At 39.9% G+C, this 23,853-nt stretch overlaps 1 protein-coding gene across 1 annotated transcript; it reads left to right on the forward strand.

The window, feature by feature from the left end:
• The first annotated feature begins 2,378 nt into the window (after positions 1-2,378).
• Positions 2,379-22,392, forward strand: CFAP221 (cilia and flagella associated protein 221). The gene is made up of 23 exons (XM_008948401.1): positions 2,379-2,517; positions 2,967-3,067; positions 4,058-4,144; positions 4,250-4,345; positions 4,828-4,928; positions 7,349-7,452; positions 8,463-8,622; positions 9,138-9,258; positions 9,346-9,457; positions 9,679-9,787; positions 10,367-10,454; positions 11,389-11,478; positions 12,853-12,948; positions 14,374-14,464; positions 15,860-15,987; positions 16,399-16,479; positions 17,502-17,609; positions 17,753-17,926; positions 18,744-18,902; positions 19,301-19,395; positions 19,866-19,955; positions 20,161-20,277; positions 22,269-22,392. The coding sequence occupies exons 1-23, from the start codon at positions 2,379-2,381 to the stop codon at positions 22,390-22,392; spliced, it is 2,571 nt and encodes an 856-aa protein (XP_008946649.1).
• The last annotated feature ends 1,461 nt before the right edge of the window (positions 22,393-23,853 follow it).

Genomic DNA, 23,853 nt, shown 5'->3' on the forward strand with positions numbered 1-23,853 from the left:
GAGGAGGCGGCGGCAGAGGTGCGTGGTGAGGGGCTGTGAACCCTTCTGCCCGCCGAGAAACTCCGCCAGCCGAATTACACAACGTGGACCTTAAAGCAGGTTTCGCACTGCTCCTAGAGCTTTTGCAAGCCTCACGCAATAGGTGTCACACCGCTCCCGTCCTGGTGGTGAGGTGGGCTAGGAGAAATGCGGGACAAAAAGGGGTTAGGAAGCCCAAGCACTGGCTGAAGAAGGGTGATACCTTGGCCTGAAGGGTTTTGGCGTGAGTTTTGCCTGTGCCTCCAAGGGAATGAGGACTTCACAGTCCCAGGATTCTCCTGTTGTCATAGAATCATAGAACCATTAAGGCTGGAAAAGACCTCTAAGATCATCAAGTTCAACCATCACCCAACATGGACCGTTAAACCATGTCCCCAGGTACATGTGTTTTGAACACCCCCAGGGATGATGACTGCACCACCTCCCTGGGCAGCCTGGTCGACTGCCTCACCACTCTGTCAGTAAAGAAATTCTTCCTAACATCCAACCTAAACCTAAAACATTCATCCTGTATTAGCCCTCTGAGGGATACTGCAGTGTATTATTAAGTTGGTGAGTGGTGATTGTAGCATCACTTTAAATTACTGCTCAGATTACTCTGGGAATCCTTTGCTACTATAGGTTTGTCTACAGCTTTTCAAAACTTGTACTCCTGATGGGGAATGCTGACCAAGAGAAGGAGGATGGCAGTTGTATAGATTAAAGGTGAACAACACGAGTGGAAAGAATGTTAAGCCTTGTGTTTAAAAAATTTTTAGCATGTTTTTGTTCGGGTTTGGTTGGTCTCACCACCTCAGAAGAAATTTACTGCTGTGTACAATAATGCAGTTCCTCTTACAAATACTCCCTTACAAGTGGAAACTTTGTGCTTGCAACCACGGAGAGGAAAATATTATTAAGCCCAGAGGTACTGGTGGTACATTATTTTATGCTTCTTGTTTATTTATTATTCAGTAGTGCACAAGGCCATAAATCAACATAGCAATTCATGAGCTTGAAGCACCTCTCAACTTTAGCCTGAAAGATCTAAAGCAGACTAGAAAACCAGACAAATAACAGAGATGGGACCATAAAATGTAATCAGGGAGGTGGATGTCTTCCACCCTTAGAAGTTCTGACCCAGGAATGTTGGGCATTGATTTGATGCTCCTCTCTGCTCTAGTCCCCTCAAACCTTTACTGATCAGTGTTTATTTTAGGTTGGGACCCTTTAAGGTCATTCAAGCCAGTATGAGAGTGTTAAAAGGCTAGAACAAACACAACGTGGCTCCTGGTACTAACCATTCAACTTTGGAGCTGTTGTGTCTTTAAGTGCTGCCGCAGCGTGGATCATACAGCCAAACTCTGTTGTCAAAGCAGCTAACCAGCCTTTGTGCCACTGCCCGGGAGCAGGAAGGTGCCTTGTGACCACAGCCTGGCAGGACGACTCCGTTGTCTGTCACTGGGTGAGTTCAACTCTGCATTGATAGAAGTGCAGCACCATCCTGAGCTGTGCGCCAGCCTTCCCTTCATGAAGAACAAATACAAAATGAAGGTTTTGTCAGCCACCTTCTTGGGGGATGAAAAAGCCATCATGCCTTTAGAACTCAGTACTGTTTCCAAAAGTGTCTTGTTTTTTTCCTCTGTGCAGTTGTCTGCTTCGTAGGAGAGCCAAGGGCTACGTGCTATATTTATGAAGATAACTTCTGTGGGTGGATTGTGTCTGGTGTTGTTATTGTGTAATATTTGCACTTGTCATTAGAGAAGTTTATGTTCTGATAACGGTGCTTACTTAACACAGGATCTCTAACACCCGTGGCCTTCTGGGTTTACAGTTATCTTCACTAAACAAATAACCCAGATGCTGCTATCCAAATAAAGATTCAAATGCCAATTTTTTTATCCCTCATATTAATATTTAAAAGTTAAAAATTAATCTACAAGTTAACAACCCAAACATTCAGGAGATGTTGGAAGAACATCTCTGCATAAATAGGTTTGGATAGTGGAATTATGAGAAGAACCTTCTCTCCTTCTCTGTGCTGGAGTACGTGAAGGAAGAGAGAGGTGTTTTACGCAGCCCTGAAAGCCAAATGTCCCCAGTAAGCCCTAGAACAGAGGAACATGCCCAAAGTGCTAGAGCTTGTGGTGGGAACAGGGTTTCCTGGGATCAATCTTTCCTTGTACTACAACTGCTTCAGTAGGAAAATAAAGTACCTCCCTCTCCCAAATGGTTATTGGAGGTTTTAGGCAACCAATGTTACCAGTACAAGAGAAGACATTTTGATCATTCTGTTATTTTGTTTCACTCCCAGGGTTGGAGGAGTTTTGGTACCCTTTGGACTCAACTTCAGTCCTAACATGGACGTGGTTCAATCGGCTTCCACAGAAATCACAACTGCTAAGAAATGCTTCAAGAAAATACCCAGTGTCCTTCTGGGCAGCCTCGTGGAGGAGCCTGAAAAAAGACCTGCTGTCCCCAATCACCTGCTGGAATCAAGTCAGTTTCTACTCTCTGACAGTTCCCCTACCTTGCAGCCATCTTAGGAGGAATTTTGCTATTATTTGTTTTTGCAACTCACAGGCAAAACTCCCATCCTGTTGCTTAAATTGCATCTTCCTGGGAGCCCAGATTGTAGGAGAGGCAATCGGGAAGGAAAGAGGCTGTACTGATCCTGGCTGACCCTCAGGTTTTGGAGTGGCTTGTTGAAGCCATGATGCCAAGAAATAAACTGGTGACAGGGTCATGGCTCTGCTGGGGTAGTAGATGCTGCTTTGACTGTTCGTTTAAAGAGTCATGCCTGCTAAGCAGGAGGAATAGTCACTATCTCAATGTTTTCTCTTTAGAACATTAAATGCAACATAAATATACCTACTCAATGGAAGTACCAATCATCATGTGTTTCCCCTGGTGTCCTTTTCTCCTTGTTTTATTATCTATCTCTGTAGAGATTTTTTCAGAAGTTCACAGGAGCAAGGTTATACAGGCTGAGCCTGCTGTGCTACACTATGGAGGGTATGAAGTTGGAAGACATCACCAACAGACACTGGTAAGTGCCAGAGCAGGGACGGATTCTTTTGGGGCTCATTAAAGGACAAGAGAAGCTGAGTAGACTGCTTGTGGCTGTGAGACCTTTTGCTCTGTGGAGTGGTCTAACTTAAAATCCATGCAGTAACAAAACCAACAAGAACCATGCTGAGTGCATCACTGTCCTTTGCAGACTCTCTTTTACCTTTCTGTTTCTCATGTCTGTGAGCAACGTTAGTGATATCTGACTTGCACATCATGAATGAAGAATTCACGCTTTAACTCTGTTTTCAAAATGTACTTGGATGTCACGGTGTCTGCAAACATGTTCGCTGGTGGGAAAATCTTGAAAGCACCTCTGGCCCTCTGCCAAGAGCAATTTAATCTAAGGAAAGAAACTCAATGCATCTGTTTGATTGCTTTTCCTTGTGAATAGTTTGGGTATTTCCTTTTCTTCTCTCTGCTTTCCCTCTGTCTGCCTTCTTCATTTATGTGGTAAGTGGTTTGAGGCAGAGGTTGGGTGATTATGGGGGACTAGGTTCTCCAAATATAATGAAAATAAACAAGTTGTGGAGGTTTTACAAGCTGAACTGTCACCATCTAAAGGTTTGTTGTTTTGTGATCCAAAACAAAACCATGGAATATTACATGCTTTTTATTGTTTTAGACCTCTGTAAACGTGAAGTCAATAGGTTGTTTTCTTTTTTGTTCATTTTGTACATAAGCAAAACAGGACTAAAATTTAATTCATTGGTTGTGTCTTCTTTAGCAAGACTGTTATTCCTAGGTAAGGAATTGCATCTTGGTTCCAAAGAATAAAAATATAGATGCTATGTTTATATAATTTTCAGTTCAGAGCATATTCAGAAATATTTCTGCTGAAGTAAAAATTATTACTTCCTTGTTGAATGCAGTTTCTTTGCTATGGATAGTGTCACAAAAAGTACAGTTGGTGTTCTCAATTGACATCTTATCAAATGTTTTGCTGGTTTGGTTTTCTTTTGTTCTGCAGAAGCTGATAAATATTTCCAGTGACGTAATAAACCTTCACATAATACCACCCCAGACAGAATATTTTCAGATCAAATACAATAAAACAGTAAGTGGCAGAAAGCCTTCACCCTGCTTTTAGCATCCAGCACTATATTTGAGCTATTTAAGTGGCTTTTACATGCGTTTTGTCTTATTTTGGGTCATTTTCTAGCACCGGCTTGTCCCTGGCTTGTCATATACAGTCACTGTTGAGTTTTGTCCTGATGAGTGGCGGTATTACTATGACTGCGTCCGAATCCACTGCCAGGTGAGGATTCATTCTGAAATAGATTTGCAGTTGTGATGGAAAGAAACAGCTATTAGGACATGATGATTATGATAAAGTAAAAGTACAGTTAATCTCCTAGAGCCACAGGGGTTTGTTCCAAGTAAGTCTGGATTGGAGTTTTTCATTTTAAGCAGTTAAATTTTTCTGTCTGTAAACGTCCCAGAGTTGTGGGTAGACTGTCTTCCTTATTCTGCTGTTCTTTGCCAGTAGATCAGTCTTCGTGCCACACTGATATAATGTCTTAGCTGAGCAGGCTTAGAGGAGCTCTAGATAGTTGCTGAGAGTATGGAGAGATGGATACTGAAAGCAAGTAGAATATCAATATCCTGAGGTGCAACTCAGTGATGATCTTGAAGGTGTTTTATGCCCACTCACTGGCCAACTACTACAGAAACTTTTTCATTCTTTCAGTAAAATTTATTCATTGTAAAAAATAAATATTTACTCTTTTATTTTTTCAGGGTGAAGACACATTAGTCATTCCTGTGCATGCTTATCCTACTGTGAATGTTGTAGAATTTCCATCATTTATAAATTTGTCTGACGTACCAGTTGGTAAGAGGTGAGTTAAGGACAGGTATTTGTCCACATTTTGTAAGACATGCCCAAAATTTGAAAAAAAATCTCATTTTCATCTATTTGCACAACTTAACATCTTCGAAATTTTAAGGAAGTCAGCTACAATCTGTACTGCAAAATAATTCCATATATGGACACTTTCAATCTCACATTCACCGGAAAGTTAATGCTGTGCAAACTACACGTATACATAGATGGAACTGGGGTTTCAGTTAGTCTAAACTGGTGCTGTCTCACTTCATTCATCATATGGTGAAGCAATATGTGTGTTGTTCATAATGTGTACACTCCCAAATTCTATGTGTTTTTAGTGTTAAAGTCCTAAGTGAATGGATCTTCCTTTCAAGGTGTAGGGTCCTCAAAATGAAGGTATGAGCTGGGAATGGCAGGTATGATAGCAAGTAGCTAACCTCAGTCCAGAAGTTGATCAGTCGTTAGATTTGCTTCCTCTATTTAAAAATGTCTCAAGTGATCTTCTGATGTGGAGCTCTAAACGGAATAGACTTCACCTTACTCTCTCTGTTGCATAGGTGTAACACTGACTATTCTTGTGAAGTAATTAGTGATAGCTGTTAATAGGAACTAGGAAATGGAAAAGGAGAAGGGAGACCGTGTTGATTAGGGTTTAGTTCTGTAGTATATTGGCTATATTAGTTGTAATTATGGTGATTTGTGTTAGTCTAAAGATCTGAGTGAATTCTAGGAACTGAAAGTTTTAGCAGCTAGGATTTGTTTTTAGCAGCTAGGATTTGTTTTATCCTGTGAGTTGGAACTAATTAATTAATTTTACTGAGGCACGGAAATATGAAGAGGCAAGGCACTCACAAAATAGAAAATTCTGCAGTAAAAATGAGCCCAGCACTGGAAAATTAACATTTCGGGGGGTTTTATTTGATTTTCTAATCCCCCTTAATCTGTTGAACTCTAGTGAAACCATCAGAAGTGATGTTAGAGCTTCCTCACAGGACTGAACGTAAGTCCTGACTTCCTGGGTGCCTGTAAGCATGATGTGATTCTGTATATTTGCTCCATTTTTATAATGGGTATTGAAGTGTGCAAAATTTTCATACTCTCAAAATACAGAGAAGATATTAGAAAGTACAAAATACTATTTTAAATAATGGGAATTTAATTTTCAACACAACAGGGATGCTTACAGGTACCTCTGAGAGAATTTGAAAGAGTTCCTGAAGAGAAAAGTGATTGTTTCAAACCCTAATTTTTGCTAGTATTTTTCATCATTAGTCTGCTAAAAACTTTTCTTAAAATGAAAGCTCTCCGAGATACATGTTATTGTACAGAACCCAAAGGCTTTTAGACTCAATCCATAGCCCACTAGGGTCAATGGAAAAACTGCCTTTTACTTCCCTAAGTGTAGGATAAGACCTGTATTCTGCCACCCAGCTTTCTCTTTAGGTACAGAAGGTCCCTGAGGCACCAGACAGCACAATTATCATGTTTTTGAGGCCTTTTGGTTACTGTACAAGCTGCACTATACCTAAAAAAAAAATTGCCTCCCCAGTGTGCTGTTACATCTTCTTCATGAACAGGTCATATTAAGGCAGAAGAAAAAAGGACTTTGCTATTGTTTATTTCCTTAGGCATTTCAAAATGTGCTTTCCAAAGGAGCACTGTGTATAATACTCGTTCTTTGCTAATCAGCAGGATAGGATTTCAGTCAGACAGTTTACAAAACCCAGAAATAAGCCTGGGTAAATTGGTCTTGATTTGTAGGATGGTGGCTAGTCCCATGCTTTTGTGTTTCAATTTGATATGTGAAAATAGAGTCGTATAAAAGCAAGACAGCTTGAATAGGTGTGGGCTAATGCCTCTCACACAGTCTGTGGGAGACATAAAAGGCTTTTATGAGAATCAGGCCATGGCATCTTTATTTCTGCAATGGTTAAAGTCCAGTCATTCTGATGTGCTCAGGTTTTCAACACTTCTGAATGCTGCACAGTCTTTCTTTACTGTCCTCCCCAAGGAGGGCCATGGGAGAAAACTTGTTTCTGGTTCTGCACTTACTGTTGCTCCAGGTTAGATTATTTCTACTTGCTAGATGTTGTAGTTTGTAAGAATTTGAGGATACACTTAAATGACTTTTAAAAAGTAAGTTTTATAAATTTTTCTGTAACCATATTCTGTATGGTTAGGAGAAAGTTAAGTCCAGATATAAAATATCCAGCATTTAAAGGAAGAGTTCATTCTCATTTCCTTACTGAATGAAAGATCTGAAATATTTTTCTATTTTGGAACATCAAGGAATTACTATTTTCACATTAATAAGTAATCCATCCCTCTGAACACAAATAAATTCAGTGCATGTTGTGTATAAAATAATCTTCTGGATGGTAATTTATCAACTGTAGTTTCATTAATTTTTCTTCCTTTCTCTCTTTTCAGTAAGGAGTATGTTATCCCGTTGCAGTGCAGCTGTCCCATAGACTTTGAATTCCACATTGATTTTATTCAGCCTCACAGAGCCTTCACCGTCCAGCCAACATTTGGTAGATTGGACTTATTTCAAATTCTAAATAGTGAACCTGTATTTGTTAAGTGTAGTTAGTTATGATAGTGTATTCTGTGCCATACACAAAAAGCCTTTGCCTCAGAGTGTTTCCAGGTAAATGGAGGCTGATAAATATCAGTCAATATCTGTCAATGCCCAGCTGCAGACCTCCCAGAAAAAACATCAACCCAGTAAAAGTTAAGTCAGAAACTTTGGTAGCTAGAAACTCTGAAGGCCATCTGAAAAGCACTGAAAATCTTTAGCTCTTACTCAAGCCGTTGTGCTCTGAAATCAGTAACGGTGAAATACTCTAACAAGTTAATTAATGATTAAATTACTGATGAAAGACTCTAACACACACAAAAATCCCTGAAACAATGAAACTAGCTGGTTTTTAAAACTACAGGATGCAGAAAACCAGCCAAAGGTCTTTTCACAGAGATGAAAAATTAATATTTCTGATGAGCTGAATAAACTCCTTTTTGCAGAAGTGGTGAGGAGCATCAGGGCCTGTGTCCTGGGATTTCACTGAATGTTCAGTGATGTGAGGGGTGGTTAAAGTGGCTGAGAAAATAATGGAAAAGATAATAGGGAAATAAAACCAAGTAGAGACAGGTAATGTGTCAAACCCAGATAATTCTCCCAGCTTGGAAGAGCACAGAGGAATGTGTTCATAATGTTTTGCTCAGGAAAGCAGGAAGTGCCAGAGACTTAAGACTGGCAGATGCAAGTGAAAATTTCTGCGTATAAACAGGCAATCATTTTTACAACAGTAGGAAATATTATAGTCTTACTGTCAAATCTCTCGGCTACTGCAAAATATTTCCCCTTATCTGGCAATTGGTAGTTCTTGAAAAACACTTAGAGACGTGAAATATTTTCCAGGCCTACTGCCATCCATTCAAACATTAATATTGTTTTGAAAAAAAGTAGTCCAGAGTCAATATCAGCATACTTAAGTGAGCTCATGTTAGATGGGCTCTTACTGTTTTTCTCTTCTAATCACAGGAATCATTCCAGGCAATGGGAAAGTGGAATTAACTGTGAAATATTCCCCACTTGAGTATGGAACAGCACAAATGACAATGCAGTTATGGATTTCACAGTTTCACTCAAAACCCTATGTATGTGTATTCACAGGAACATCAACACCACATCTGGGTCTAACGTATGTGTGACTGACTGATCTTGGAATATTTTTGCCCAGTTCTAAAAAATACCTATGTAACAAGTTTTCATGTAATTTTAGTGTAACCATGTTAAGCACGTCTATCTATGGACACTTAAAATGCTCTATTGTAATTCAACTGTTAATACATCTGCCTGCTCTCTTACATAATTTGCTCAGAAAGGCCTTGATCTGTATGAAGTGAAACTGTAGCAAAATAAAAATAACAAGAAGTTATAGATCTTTACAGAAGTGTTGAGTTTCTGTTGTGCCTGCTCTCTGTTATTCTTATTGCTGAGGCCTTTCAAGATACAGTTTTTAGAACAATAAGGTATTTTTGGCTGTACTTAACTTTCTGTGAATTCTGAAGTGTAGAAAGTTTGGTTCCAGTTGTAATCTGGGAGAGAAATTTCCTATCTCCTTGTATACCTAGAAGGGATATAAATGCATCTTCTAGACTTATATGCCATTTACAGAGTACTTATAAGAGCAATTTCTGTGCTTCTGACACCTAGAAAAGAACATTTTGACAAACAACGAAGTCCAGAGAAAAAAGCTGCATCTGCAGAGAAGTGCATGGTGTGGAGAAGAGACCAGTTCAGCCAGCCACGAACGAGGCCTATTCAAAAAGTAAAGGTGTGAAAAGATAATAATCACAAGCACTTCCCTGGGCTGAAAAAACTTGCATGTTTCTATTTCTTCCTGTTAATTTATATCTTGCAGGAAATTGAATACCAGAACCTCAGATTCCCCACAGACTTGTCAAATCCATATGCTGTAGCTACTGTTTTGAATCAGGAACCAGGGAAAGTGAAGATTAAAGACTTGAAAGAAGGTAATGTAATTAAGCAGCATAAACTTGGTCTTAGCATTATTTGTAGATTTCTAATGAGGAGCTCAGCTTCAGGATTGCTGAAGTTATATGACTGTCGTTGTTCTAAGAAATCTCACCTTAGCTTTATCTGTTAATGTCCTCAGTTATCATAATGGGCAGATTTTTCAATTAGAAATTCAATCTAGTTTGAGGTGTGATATGGCTTTCTGATATTCCTGCAGCCCTTTGCCAAGGCAATGAAGGGATAAAAACGAGACAGATGAAGGAAGCTGTATTTCAACTAAAAGTCAACCAAAATATTCAGGAAGAGGAAGCAAATCATCTGAAGTGGTAAGTGTTATTTAAGCACATGAACAACACTGTGGCTTGCTTAACTAAGGCCTCTGTGAATGATGTATGCAATATCTACAACTGTGTAATCCTGCCATTTTTTGTCCTGATAGGTTTGTTTTACAGCTAAGTTACTGCTGATTTACTTTCATTTTTTCCTCTTCTGCCTAAGAGCAGTCTCAGTAGTAATTCATAGTAGTACCCAGAGTGGTCTTTGATTACATTATGGTTGCATCAGAAAGAAATGTGCTGAAAAGCTTTTCACCTAACCTTGTTCTCAGGCATCTCATCTAGTGCCTTTAGGGGCAAAGGAAGCTTTTGTCATGGTTGTCAATAAAACAAGGCTAAAATGTATTTTGGAGTGAGCAGAACTGCATACATACATCAAAAGGTATAAAGCAAAACCTAGTCTTGTGTGTGAGAGCACTGAGGTTTCATTTGCAGTCCACAGATTTGCTCTTATGCTGAATATTTTGGACCCTAGACACCATAGGAAGAGGATAATAATTCTGTTAGCTTTTAAATAAAGCAAACTGTGCATTAAATAAAGCATTTTTCTTACCTCCACTGTAAATGCAGGCAAGTTCATAAAGGCAAAGATCCAATCTCTGTGGAATTTAGAAAAGAGATTATTGAAAATCGAATGAGGGAAGAAGAACAGTATAAGGTTAGTCTTTACTGTTTTTTCTATAAATTTAAAATCAAACTTATACTTTTAGATAACACACCAGTGCACTAGTGAATTGTATCAAGATCTACATCTTCAGTTTTTCTTCATACACCAATGCAAACCCAGTGACTTCCAAGGAGCTGTTTATGGGTGTAAAATTATTTATACATAGGGTAAATCTATACATTGAATTAGGAAATTAATATGAAAACATATTTAATACTAACAAAGGAGGAAGTGAGTAAAAAGAAGATCTAAATTGTGAGATTGTTTTATCACTGATTTATATGTGTGTCAACTGTCCTGGAGACCTTTAACTGATCTACTTCCATTTTACTAACTAAAACCTCATGAAAATTGTGAAAATTTCACACTGCAAAATAACCCTAAGGTCTTTAAGACATAATGGTATCCTGGAAATAAACCAATAGATAAGTAGAACTGGGAGGGAAGAGGCACACTGAAAAGAAGCACTGGTATTCATCCAGCATGCCTGAGCACTTTGAGAGTGTCTCACAGAAGTGAAGTTATATCAGTAGTGAACAGGTTAAAGAGCTGGCACCATTGGAAACCATGTCAGAGGTGTTCACAAAACATGGGAAAGCTGCAGCACTGTTGTCTGGGAGACCTGTTCAGGTGCTAACTCATGGACTTGGTTGTGTAACCCCTCTCTGGCTGATTCTGGCTATGCTAACCAAACTGTGCTTCATTAGGGCAGGGATCTGATTGTAACTCAGACCCAAAAAGACATAGTTTCACTTTGTTTGACTTGCCCAGAGGTTGCAGTAATCACTCCCTAGAAGGGAATGAAGACTGTGTTTTTCCAGGCACCTCCAGAATGTTATATTGTGAATTCCACTAGTTGAAAGGAAGAAAAGAATTCACTGGGTGCTTTGTACTAACGTGATTGTTCTTCCTGGTGACAAATTAGGTCCAAAGAGGAGATCCTATCATAGAACAGGAGTTTCAAAGGAAACAAGTAGAAGTTTCTTTCAGACGTGTTATCAGGCCTGTTGACCAGGTTTGTTTTTATAATATTATCACCTACTAAATTAACAAACAGCCATAGATACTTGGCACTGAATACTTTTCCTCATAATATTCCCACTTCTGTCAGTATCTTATTTCCCATTTTGCTTTTAGTACAGTAATCACTGTGCTACACGTATAGCTCACCTTCTGATGATCTAATATGAGAGATAAGTAGAAATCTGCAGGTCTAACCTCAGATTCAACTTGCTTGTTTTTGGAAGTTCTCTCAGGAGTAGCTTTATCTTGCCTAAACATAAGGTTAAGTATATCACAAGATTTGCAGCCTTTACCTGCAGGTCGATTGACAGGAACTTTTCTGGTTCTTATATTTCTTGTCCTTCTCTGTGGTGAGGTACTTCCTAAGACCCATTTCCTAGGATTATCAGGAGCTTTGTTCAATAGATACCCTGCTACTGAAGGAACTTTGAGTATTAACAACACAAAGGAACCTTGCTGCTGCCTTCTTGAGGAACATAACAGCTGTGGGAGTTGGTCTTTTACTATACTCTCACGCCTGTTACAAAGTGCTGAAAATCATTTGGTGAAGCATGGCATGGGGTTGTGTGGAGCTGGTGTTCTGAGGGCCTCCCTAATATAAACATTGGTTGAACCACTGCCCTCCTGTTGAGAGATATTGTACTCTGGGGCTGCTGGGGCCTCCTGTAGTGCCATTTTCTTCTGTCACATCAATTTAAAACTGGAGAGGAGATTCATGCATTAAGAAAGAGATTTACTTGTGTTCAAAATGCATTCTGACAATTTAAGGTATTCAGTACAAAGACATCACCTCTGCCTCAAGAGACAGGGACACTAGAGGTGGGGAGGTTATTCTGGAGAATCATCACCCTAAGTTTACCATGGTCTTTCTCCCTTGTGTAGATAGGTGCTATCAGCCATTACTGGAGACAGGATACTGGTTTTGCTGGGCCTCTGGTTTGAGCCCTTACAGCCATTCCAACTTCACACCTGTGCAAGCAGAAGTGTGTATTCAGTAGAGCATGGACTACCAGTCCTCCACTCTCTGACTGCCCATGACTTAAGTCATAGTGTGTGGGTGTCATTTGTGTGGGGGCAGACCAAGCTACATTACCTCTGCATTCCCCATACTGCATCTGCAAATGTTTGGTGATTGCCTCCTGTTAAGCTCTGCAGTGAAGGCTTCTGCTTAAATGCCAGTACTGCAAAGGTTTTCACTTCACTTAATTTCAGTGTTTAGAAATAACATGGATTCAGGCCAAGGAGTGGCTTGGGCTGGAAGAAATTTCTCCCTTGACTCACTGTAAAAGGAGTGTCTTTTTTTCTTTTCTGTTTCTTTTTTTTTTAAAAAAAAAAACCGAAAACACACCACCAAACAACCTTGTAGCATCCAACCATCCATCCCACATTTGACTTGCTCCATAATGACCCTTGGGACCACAGAAGCAGGATGTTGAGGAAATTCCAACAAGCAGCATACAAGGTAATGTGAACAACCAGAATGCAGGGTGATTGCATGATATCTTGGAAACAGCACAAGAGAACATGCAAGCTAACATGTAAGGAGACTTCAGAGCTAGCCAGAGACTTGATCATTTGATAAAAATGTCCCTACTTCATCAGCAAATAAGGATCTGGAATAAATTTTGTATTCAACTGGTGCTTCAGCTGGTGTGTCAGCTGGTTCTTAGTATTGTAATCAATACTGAACAAATGCAGAGGAATTTAGATTTTTTTAAGAAGTAAAAAATACTTTTGCACCAAAAAAAGAACATTTCTTAATGTCTATAGAACACTCTGTCCAGTTCTGGTCCCCTAGTGCAAAAACGACATCAATAAGCTGGAGAGCCACCAAGACAGTTGAGGTCTGAAGCATTCAGTCTGTGAGGGGACACTTAGCCTGGAGAGCGAGGGAAGCACCTTCCTAAACCTTTGAGGAGGTTATTGATGATGTAGCTAAAACCTTTGCAGTGGTGTATGGTGGGAACATGGGAAACAATGGGCATAAATTCAAATAGGAGAGGTATAAATTGTCTATAAGGAAAGCCTTTTTCACCATGAGGACAGCCAGTCTTTGGAGCAGGTTACCTGGGAGGTTATGTAGTCTACATCCTTGGATGTTTTCAAGACTAAACTGGATAAAGCCCTGAGCAATCTGGTCCCATCTCATTGCTGACCTTGCTTTAGAGACAAGATTGGACTCAGGCCTCCAAAGATCCCTTCAAGCCTGGAAGCTAAAGAATAATCACTAAAATCACTTATTTAATTTTGTTTAAATATTGTCTTGCATCTCCACTGCTCTTTTCACAGTAAATCTAAATTTAGCAAGCAAAGGTGTCCTAATATCCAGTTTGGATATACTTTTCCAGTCTATTCACAGTGTTAGGCTTGATATGAATGTCCTGAAATGAGATGCTCTTTCCTGCACTGTACAAATGAGGAGGTGGCTAAATGGCCCCTTCTAGTATTAAAACCTAGGACTCTTCATTGCTACCCTGTGGTCTAGGGCACTAAAGAAATTGCACAGTGCAGGTTGCTAGTTACTCTATTTCACAGAGCTACAAGTATTCACATGGCCCTGATCAATGGGGTGTTATCCACTGTTAAAGCTGTTTAGGCCAATAAACAGAGCTGAAGGATTAGGACCTAGCCAAAAAAAAAAGTCTTATGAACTTGTAAGACTAAATGCAGGTTTGAACTTCTTTTGTTGTGTAATGTCACTGTAGAATTGAGATCCATTCTACATCTCTCTGCATTTTATCCCTCCTGAACATAAAACTAGAGTAAAAAATCTGAAATAGAGATGCCTGCGTGAGCTCTGTAGGATAAAGACAGTTGTAGGTATATTTCAATTGTTGTAAATTTTGGATTGTTTGCTTTATATGAAAGTTTTAAATCATTCTTTCAGATTGTGATTCGGATTCGGCTAAATAATTTACTGCTTCTGTTCCGTGGGCTAACCAGGGAGGCCAGAGGTTTGGAGGAAGGTTCTGTGTCTGGTAAGGAGTAGAACAAGTTGATATTTTGGCCATGAGTTATGATAATTCAGGGTGTACTGCAGTGTCAGGTGAGTTACAAGTAAACTCAGAGTCTTTACAAAGGTGTCTGCCAGCCCAAAAGGTAACTCTGACAAGGCAGAATCATAGAATCTTAGAATCCTTTGGGTTGGCAGGGACCTTTAAAGGTTTTCCAGTCCATTCCCCCTGCCATGGGGAGGGATGTCTTCAACTAGATCAGGCTGCTCAGAGCCCCATCCAACCTGACCTGGAATGTTCCCTTTCCATGGGGATTCTACCACTTCCCTAGCCAACCTCTTCCAGATTTTAAAAATGTGATTAACTCTTCTTAGAAGCTTTGCAGCTTGTCTACTTAATAATAAGGCAAAAGTTATGGATGCACCATCAGTGGAAGTATTCAAGGTCAGACTGGATGGGGCTTTGAGCAACCTGATCTTGTGATAGATGTCCCTGCCCATGGCAGCAGGGTTGGACTAGGGGATCTTTAAAGGTCCCTTTCAACCAGAACTATTCTATGATTCTACTTATAGGCCTGAGGAACAGTGAAAGGGCAGATGGGACTATATGAGAAACATGCAGGTAGGTAAACAGATCAGGTGGAGCCCAAGGGGCTAGAGACATAGGATGAGAGGAGTGTATTGCATGGGAGATGGACGAGGGAAAGACACCTGTATGTGGTGAAGGTAAAATATCTGAACTCCGTAAAATGAGACAGTAGGAACCGCAAGATACATGGCTAGGTGGTCAGCACTGAGTTGAGTTTTCCTTTTATTATTTTCTCATACAAGTGCTTTCAAGCAATCACTTTTATTTAAGGTGAAATGAAAGTGCTGGCCTGGAAAAGCCACTTTTTCTTCAACATTCATAGAAGGAAGCTGGCTTTGGATGGGAGTCACAGTTGGGGACAGAAAAGAATTTATGTCTCTTATTTCCTGCTCCCTCCTACATACACCATTTGACAACTATGGAAACATATTAGGGCTTTTCCATCTTCTGCAAGTAGACACTTTTAATTCCCAGTATGCAGGAGTTGCAGGAGTGCTTCAAGTAGAAGGTGTAACGGCAGTTAGTGTAAGAGAGGGCTTCTGATTTGTCTCTGCCTTGCTGAGCAGAATGAGATGGGGGACCATGCTGGAATGAGTGGCGTGTAATGTCCTTTTAGAGAAGAGGAAATTAGGTCTGTCTTCTAGCCAACGTATTGTGCCTGCTATCCTGTAGATGTAGTGTTTAAAGCCTTTAGGAAATACCACCTCAGGTTTTGTAGACATATCATGTCTTAGGAAGAGATTAAATGTATCCTGTGGCTTGATTCTATTTTTGAAACTATGTATTCAGATACATTACCAAATCTTAATGTTTGCTTTGTGTTTATGACAGAAAGCAAGAGTTTCAGCAAACCAGAGAAGAGTGAAGAATGCAAGGGCTTTTCTTGCAGCATATCTAAAGAACGAATTTTGCCTTTTGAATTCCCCTCTTACAGTTCCCGTGAGTTGCAGTATGACTTGGTATGTACAGTAACTACAGTGGTGGCCAGCTCTCAAAACAGGATTTTGCTGAACACATCAGCCCAAGGGTCGATACTGCCTTTATTAAAATTTCACAGTGTGACTGGTCTTCCAGGGTTCAGACAAATTAATTCAGGATTTTGGATTTATTAAGGGTGCTGCTGAAAACAGGAAAAAATATTTGGGTTAACTGCATTGATGATCAGAGTTAGTTAACATCAGTGATTTTGCAAAAGAAAAGAAATACAAAGTAACTAAAATGCCAAAGTCCAAGAAAGAAGAGGAGTAATATCAAACAAAATGTTTCCATAATTATTTCCACATGATTTCAAGTAGCTGTGCTGATGGATTACTGCCAGTGCAAAAGTGCCCACCATATGACTGGGTTCTAAATACACTATATTCTTTCAGGCACCTGGTGCTCTTGGCCTAGTTCCTATCGAACCTGTAGATGTGAAAGTCAGACACATTCTTCCTTTCTATGACTTGAAGGTGAGTCAGTACAGCTCCCCCAGCTAGGTCGTGTTCCTCTCTTTCACCAGTCCAGCTGGACATGTTTTCTGCCTGATTCAGTGGCCCCAGTGTGCAGCCCAGTAGAAATGTTGCCTTAATATGGCTCTATGATTAGCATGTTTTTATTAAAAACAAATCTCACCTGTTTCCATAAGGAACAAGCTCATAGTCAGCAGTAGTCTCCTCTTTCCAGACAGAGAGATTTATCACCTCAGCGGAAAATACCTCAAACAACAAAATCCTGTTATGGATGAGGATACTGCAAGCCTCGCATGGCACACACTTTCTTTTGATTTTAGAGTTTTATAAAAGTGACACTATAAAAGTCTTTTTCCGTTTAGAAACTAATGGAAGTCTTCTATTTATTTGGCATCCAGTTTTGCATACTCAGTTCCTTCATTCCTATAAAGGAAATGTAAACATCTCCTTCTTGAAATATATAATGTTTATTTAACTTTGTGAGTATAAAACCATTTTTTCTCCTGACTTCTAAACCCTTTTCTCTCCAATTTTTGAGTAGCAAAAGATCAAATTCTGCACCCCAAGAAAAATATTTCTTCAGGTTAAAATCAATGTAGATTTTGGCTTAATAGCCACTTTATCTTTTTTTCAAGTGGTGTAACAAGTCTCGAAGCTTTCTTGTAGCATCTTTTCCCCTTATTATGCATTGGTTCATCTATTAGTGTTACATATATTACTTAACACAGCTTTTCTCAATCTCATTAAGTTCAGTATATTTGATCAAGAAACTGTTAAATCTATGACCTTTCACAGAAAAGCAAGAATAGAAGTATTCTTTTATGCACTCATTCAGCTTGTCCTAGTGAAGTATGGTTTCTCAACATTTTGGTCATGTGTGTTCCAGAGCAGTGACCCAAGTATCTTTTACCACAGAGATGTGATGTGTCCATGAAAAAGTTGGAATATTTCACTCCCTCTCTGAGTTAATCAAAAGTGATTATTGCCTCTTCCTGCAGCACCTATTTTTCCTTTGCACTTAGGTCCCTCAGCATTTCAGCATTATGAAGTATCAGCCATTTTGTACACACTATGCAGCCACAAGTTACAAACCGCGAGAACTTTCCCGACCACTGAGGCAGGGAGCTCAGGTAAAGAGTCATCTCAAACAGAAACTTTGCTAAAGTCACTCCTAACCCTACATTTCTACAAATATTTGATTAATTTTGTCTCAACATTTTATACCAAAAGGCTTACTACACTCTGAAAACCTTTCACATTTGTGTTTTTTAAGGATGAGTTGATTCGAGTCATTGCTTCTCCTGAGGGGCAGCTTAACTTGGTCTCCCAGGGGATGGATTTTCACAAACCATCCCCAGAAGCAGCAGGAAGGGACATCAGCCTCCTAAAACTGGTTCCTCCCCAAGCTTTAGTCTACCCTGCAGAGAGCAACCCACTTCGCATTTTTGTAAGTAGAAGTTGACGTTCACAAAGAACTTTAGAAAGGAGGGGAAAAGGTGTTTGTTTCCTCAGAACCTGACGTGGAATTGGTGGGCAATTCTTTTACTCAGATAGATGTATAAAACTGTCTGAACTGAGAGTAATCCTTCAAGGTGCAAACCCTGAAAGGTAGGAGTCACAGAGCTCATCCCACTGAGGTGGGCACCATTTCACTTAAGGTGGAATTTGATCAGTTTAGGGTGGGGGATGATGAGGCAAAGTTGCCAGTGATGGCACGGAACTGGAGACCTTTCCAGTGTCACACTCCACCAATGGACACAGATCCCAGCATTCCCTAGAACACCATGGGACCCCTCCTGTCTTCTCCATTTGTTTCCCCATTTGGATGTTAGAAGAAAAGCCATGATCTTGGCCAGTTCTGTGCCTGGGGATTTATTCAGAAACAGAAACTAGTGCAGTGAAATAGCTGGCAAAATGTTCACTAGCTTCTACCACAGTGTAGACAGTTCCCATTCTTGCATTCTGAACTGTTCAGAGAATCAGCAATGGACTTTGGAGTAATCAGGCAAGAGTTCTTTCTTCCAAACTTGGAAGCAACACCTAAACTGATGCATTTTAGACAGCAGAGAGTATAGATAAGCAATGGATCTCTGATGAGGGGAAGAGACAGAGAATAAAGGATCACACCAAACAGAACAGTCACAATGAGACAAACGTGTGAATCTGGGGAGACTACATTAATTGTAAGAACTGAATTTTCACCAGTTTATTTCTTTATGGTGCTCAGAATTTTTTTTTAAAAATAATCTCTTCTTTGTTTTTAGAACCCCACTCCAGGATTATTTCCAGTTTTACCTCCTTTGGCCTATTCTGAAACAAGTATTGAATATCATCTTTGTCCTCATCCAAAATATACCTTTAACAAGGAATGTCCCAAAGGATCCAGTATTCCAGTCACACAAAAGAAATTTTTGGATCACAAGGTAAGGCCTTTTGGGTTTAGTGTATGAGTACCTGGCTTGAGTGTGGCCATGCTGAAAATTTACTCCAAGGAATCAAAAATGAAGATGAGGAGCCATTCTAGATAGAAGACATTTTCAAATATAAGTTATGCATGCACCTAAATAGTCAGTACATGTGTCAGAATAACTTGTTAAGCTTTATCGATGTCTCTTATTTATCCTTTTCTCTGCTCTTTCCTTCTTTTCCCTCTCTACTGTATTTTCATGACCTTTCAGTGGAAGCATCTTCTAAATATGGAGAACTGCAGCCCCTCAAATTCAATTCTCAGCCAAGAAGTCAGATGTTCTGTCCTGCAAGCCTCTCTTCCCCACTGTGCTATGTATTAGAGATCTGATTGCTGTTGCACTTGTCATTTCAGGAAGTGATTTGTGGAGTAATGGAATGGAGAAAATTCTTGCCAGTGGTGTACTCCACTTTTTCTGACACTCCCACATTGACAAGTACAATACCTAGGTAAGAAAGAATTTGAATATACAGTGTCTCTATGCTGCACCAGTTTCTGCTCTCTGTAACTACATTGACCAGTAACTAGTTCCACAGCTAAAAGTGGGATGGGTTAAGAACACTATAATTAGAAGAAGTACCTAGCCCTGTATGGGACAGTTCCATCTGGACTTTCAATGACATCTCCCATGAATACTTTTTGATTCAGTGGCAGAAGACCCTGGGAGGTACAAACTCTGTCCTGCAGAAGTATAAACAGTAAAACCTTTAACATATGGGCACCTCAGCTGGTGGTAGCCAACATTGCTCAGGCTCACGTTCCCTCATATCACAGCAGTTGCTGGTGTACTCAGATTTTCCAGGAGTATTTAAAAGTACATCATCTTCACTGAAACTACAACTACTGTGAAGCTTCAAAATATAAGCACTGAGTGCAGTTACTCTCTATTCATCTTAAACTAATACCATTTCCATCACAGGGATCCTTATAGTTTAGATATGCTTCCAAGAAATGGACCACCCATGCTGCATGACTTGCCTGACAGGGACAGGGAAAACATTATTGACCAGTAAGTTTCTTCTCTATTTTGTATTCAGTGTGATTAAGTCTTAACCACTTGTATGGATTTGTCTAAACCTGTCCTGGGAAACCCTCAAAGGCAGAAGTACAAAGACTCTCTTGCATAAAGCATACTTTTTGGTTTTGTTGTTGTTGGCTCAAAAATACTTTTAAAAGAGTAAACCCTGATTGTTCTTCATCCTACTAATTTTTAGTGAGACAGATGAAACTGAGTTCAAAATGATTCTTACTCCAGAGATGGTGAGAGCTGAATTTCCACAGATTGGGCAGGCACTCTCAGAAGGTGGCAGAGAGAAGTTGGGAAAAGAAAGGTAGGTATGTTTGAAATTAGGGGAGAGGAATGGGAAAGAATCTAAAGACAAGCATTCCCTTCAGAATTACATAGGAAGTCATACTAAGATGCTTTAGGGGCTCCAGTGGGGTGCAGATCTGGTACTTTAAGCAAATTTGCTCTGCTAATGTGATCTCCAGATGTGACTTCAGAAAGCAGCTGTGAATTTGACACACTGGCCTGGATGTCTCTGACTTCAGTTTTATCGGTATGATCTAATAGTTGAGGCAGTTTTCTTGCCTTCGAAGAGACATTCAGTGTTCTTGGCATGTCCTTTTCAGTGACCCTTTTGGTTAGGTATTTATCAATGCTGGCAGAGGAATGAGCCCTTAGAATTTCCCCCAGCGTGGTGCTTTTCTCCAAGACTGTTCCTGGGAGTGGGCCACTTTTGCTCTGCTCTCTGTGCTTCACACTTCACCACCACACGCTGTGTTTTAGGCAGACAGCACAGTATGTAAAATCAGTTGCATTCATAAGCACAGCATTGCCTGTTCCCTAAAACATTGTAAACTGGCCACTGTAGTGGTCAAATTCTGCCTTTTGCCTACAGCATTGTCAGGCCAGTGTTCTGAGTCTGCAGCTCAGCAGAGAAACCTTGAGGGGGAACCTGAGGACAAGGAAAGCTCTGAGAGATGAATGGGTCTTTGATGAGGTTGGTGATTACCACCATGGTTCCAGGGCAGCATTTCAGAACTACCCAGCAGTTCTGTGGTGCTGGAAGTGGAAGTGAATGCACTGTGTGAAGCCTGGGAGTATGTGATGTTGCAGGAAGGATGCAAGGAGGTGTTCAGGCTGGTAAATGGGACACTGAGGGCAGTGGGCTTGAGCAGCAGGCAGTTTGGGTAGGATAAATGCAAGAGCTCAGAGCAGGGCAGCAGAAAGTGATGAGTTCTAAACCTGTGTTTTCACAGATACTTTGTGTGATTTGGAGCAAATTAATTAATCTTTCTAACCGTTGTCCCCTCTTTAAATTGGCACAATGTGGATTAGACATCACTATGTACATAATAGCCTTAAACTATACGAGCTATGAAGTGATTTTAATGTCTCATTTTCTTTAACTGTAGAGGGAAATTGTTAGACTGATGTTCAAATCCTGTGCAACTATCAGCCATTAAACTTTAAAACAGTGCTGTGTATTGTGAGCCCTCTGACAAAACACAGATTGGTCTGTGGTGATTCCTACAGCATTGACTGAAAATAATTTGCTGTGAAAATGAAGGTGTGTCTGACAGTGCCACTTTTTGCATTTTGTGCTACTTTGCTTGCCAGAAGATGGGGGTTTGGGATAGCTTGTGTAACTAAAGAGTGACTTTTTTCCCCACAGCGATACAGTGCTGCACAGTGCCATTCCTGGGTAAGTAGTTTTGAAACCATAAGGTTCTTTCTTTTTGACGATTTAGAGGTTTTCTTCAAAAATGAAAATACTTTTCTATATTAAAAAGATCTGGGCATTGTTATTTACTTGATGGAAGCTTCCCTATGTCTTTGGCTTTGAAAAGAGGGGAACAAAAATTTACTAGCAAACACTGAAGTCCCAATCCTTTCTTTTGTCACTGGAAGGTTCTTTGCTCTTATCCACGGGGTGGTGTTACACTAGGTGGCAGAGCACACATTGCTCCTCTACAGCACCTTCAGCATTTTATCCTTAAGGCAAATTAGTTTTTCGTGTGGATACTCCTGTTCTGGCCATTACAGCATACACTCCCTCAGAGTTAAAACCTAGAACTCAGTCTAGTATCTGTTTCCCTATCAGATGGTTACTTTTCCCCACTGTCCAAGCCAAGAGTGAACATTCTTTTTACAGTTTCACTCCTTTTCCAGTCCTGCATAAATAATGGAATACCCTCTGTGACAATTATAAAAGAGAGATAAATTATGTGTGAGTGTATCTTCCTTTGTTTTTGTAAGCATTCATAAGTAGCTCCCCCAGCTATTATAAACACAAATGACTTTTTAAATTTCTTGCAGAGACTTGCACAAACATCCAGATGGACATTTCCAACCCCCAAACAACGAGCTCGGAGAGAAAATCAAAAAACATATAGAGAAAATGAAGCTGAAAGCACTTAATAAAACCCTTATTCTGGGATGAGAGTAGTTTTACAAAGTCCATGGCTTGGCACTGCTTATCCTGTTGATGTGTGAGGCCTCTGACATCACAGCTACATGTTCTTATGTTCAGCAAGGTCAGCAACTTCTGCAAAGAGAAGAGAACCACAGTAATGCCACCTCTGTCAGGAACTTTCATTGTGGCTGTCACCCCAAGCACAGTAACTGCTCCTATGAGAATCCTTGGCCATGTACCTGCTCATTTTGTTCTGGCATGAAGGACCAGAAAACCACATTACTACTTGTAAATAATTTGGTAATTAATTAACATTCCACTGTTTTCCAATAAAAAGTGAAAAGTCCACATCACCAAGTGCTTCTGATTTTGATTTTTTTCATTATGACCTGTTCTTGATTTTTTTTTTTGCAGGTAAGTCACTAAGTCTCAGACTTGGCTGTAAATCATACACTTGAGATTTTTAATGAAAGGGAAGATTTGAACACAGTTACTGTCCACAAAGATAATGTCCAAGCAGAATTTCATTAGCTGGTCAGGGTCTTAATTCAATGCACAGCTCTCTTGGCAAAATGGTGCACAGACTGAGGGAGACCTGTACTGCTTGGGGTGTATGCCCTAGGAAAGGAGATAGCACACCACCTTTAGAATCATAGAATCCTTTAGGTTGGAAGAGACCTTTAAGATCATCAAGTCCAACCATTAAGCCAACATTACTAAGTCCTCTGCTAAAACAGTTGAGATGTCTCTTACTTTCTTGTGGGCAAGCTGGACATCAGACAAAATTCGTTTTGTCTATAGTGAGTTGATGGCTCATTTTGAAGAGTGATCCAGGCTGTTGGTGCTGACAAGCACAGATCTTCCGTAACAAAAGGTATTGAAAATGCAGCAATGCATGCTACATTCCCAGGAGCCATATTCCTTTCCAGACATACTTAAAACCAAGAAAAGAAGTTTAATCTGGAGAGACACCACTGTGTAGACAAACTGTAAAAAGCTCAGGGAGATAGAAAATGGGAAGGTAGAATGAAAATAAAGCTGCAGAATAGCCTGTATTATACTAGCTACATGCTATCTCTGCTCCCTTCAAAAACATAACAAGCTGTTAAGTTTCTGCTAACTGTCCAATTGGCAAGAGATTGTTCAGAATGCAGGTCTGGATATCTGCAGAGTTTCTCTGACTACAAACAACTGCTTAAATATGTACCCATTGGCTTTTTCTTCAGTGAGACCTAAGAAAAGCAGCTGATCTTTTAAGAGGCCCACTTCTAAGACTTGCATGTTTCTCGATAAACACATTCTCACAGTTTACAGTGAAACCATTCACAGTTCATGATTCACAGTTCAGGTTAAATCCAGCAGATAATTCTTAGGAACTGTTATCTGTCAGATAATGTCTAGTAAAGATGGAGTAAATGTTCAGAACAATGGTAATTAACTAGAGTTGATTTTTATTTTAACAGGGGTGTCCTCTTTCCTCCCTTCTCC

Source organism: Merops nubicus, unplaced genomic scaffold (assembly GCF_000691845.1).
Source record: "Merops nubicus isolate BGI_N331 unplaced genomic scaffold, ASM69184v1 scaffold44239, whole genome shotgun sequence".
Taxonomy (NCBI): domain Eukaryota; kingdom Metazoa; phylum Chordata; class Aves; order Coraciiformes; family Meropidae; genus Merops; species Merops nubicus.

Excerpts from the sequence above, each read along its gene's own strand:
- CFAP221 (XM_008948401.1), top strand. The coding sequence starts at position 2,379 with ATGGACGTGGTTCAATCGGCTTCCACAGAAATCACAACTGCTAAGAAA. Across the intron at positions 3,068-4,057 it reads GACATCACCAACAGACACTG|AAGCTGATAAATATTTCCAG; the intron begins GTAAGTGCCAGA and ends TTTGTTCTGCAG. Across the intron at positions 8,623-9,137 it reads ACACCACATCTGGGTCTAAC|AAAAGAACATTTTGACAAAC; the intron begins GTATGTGTGACT and ends TCTGACACCTAG.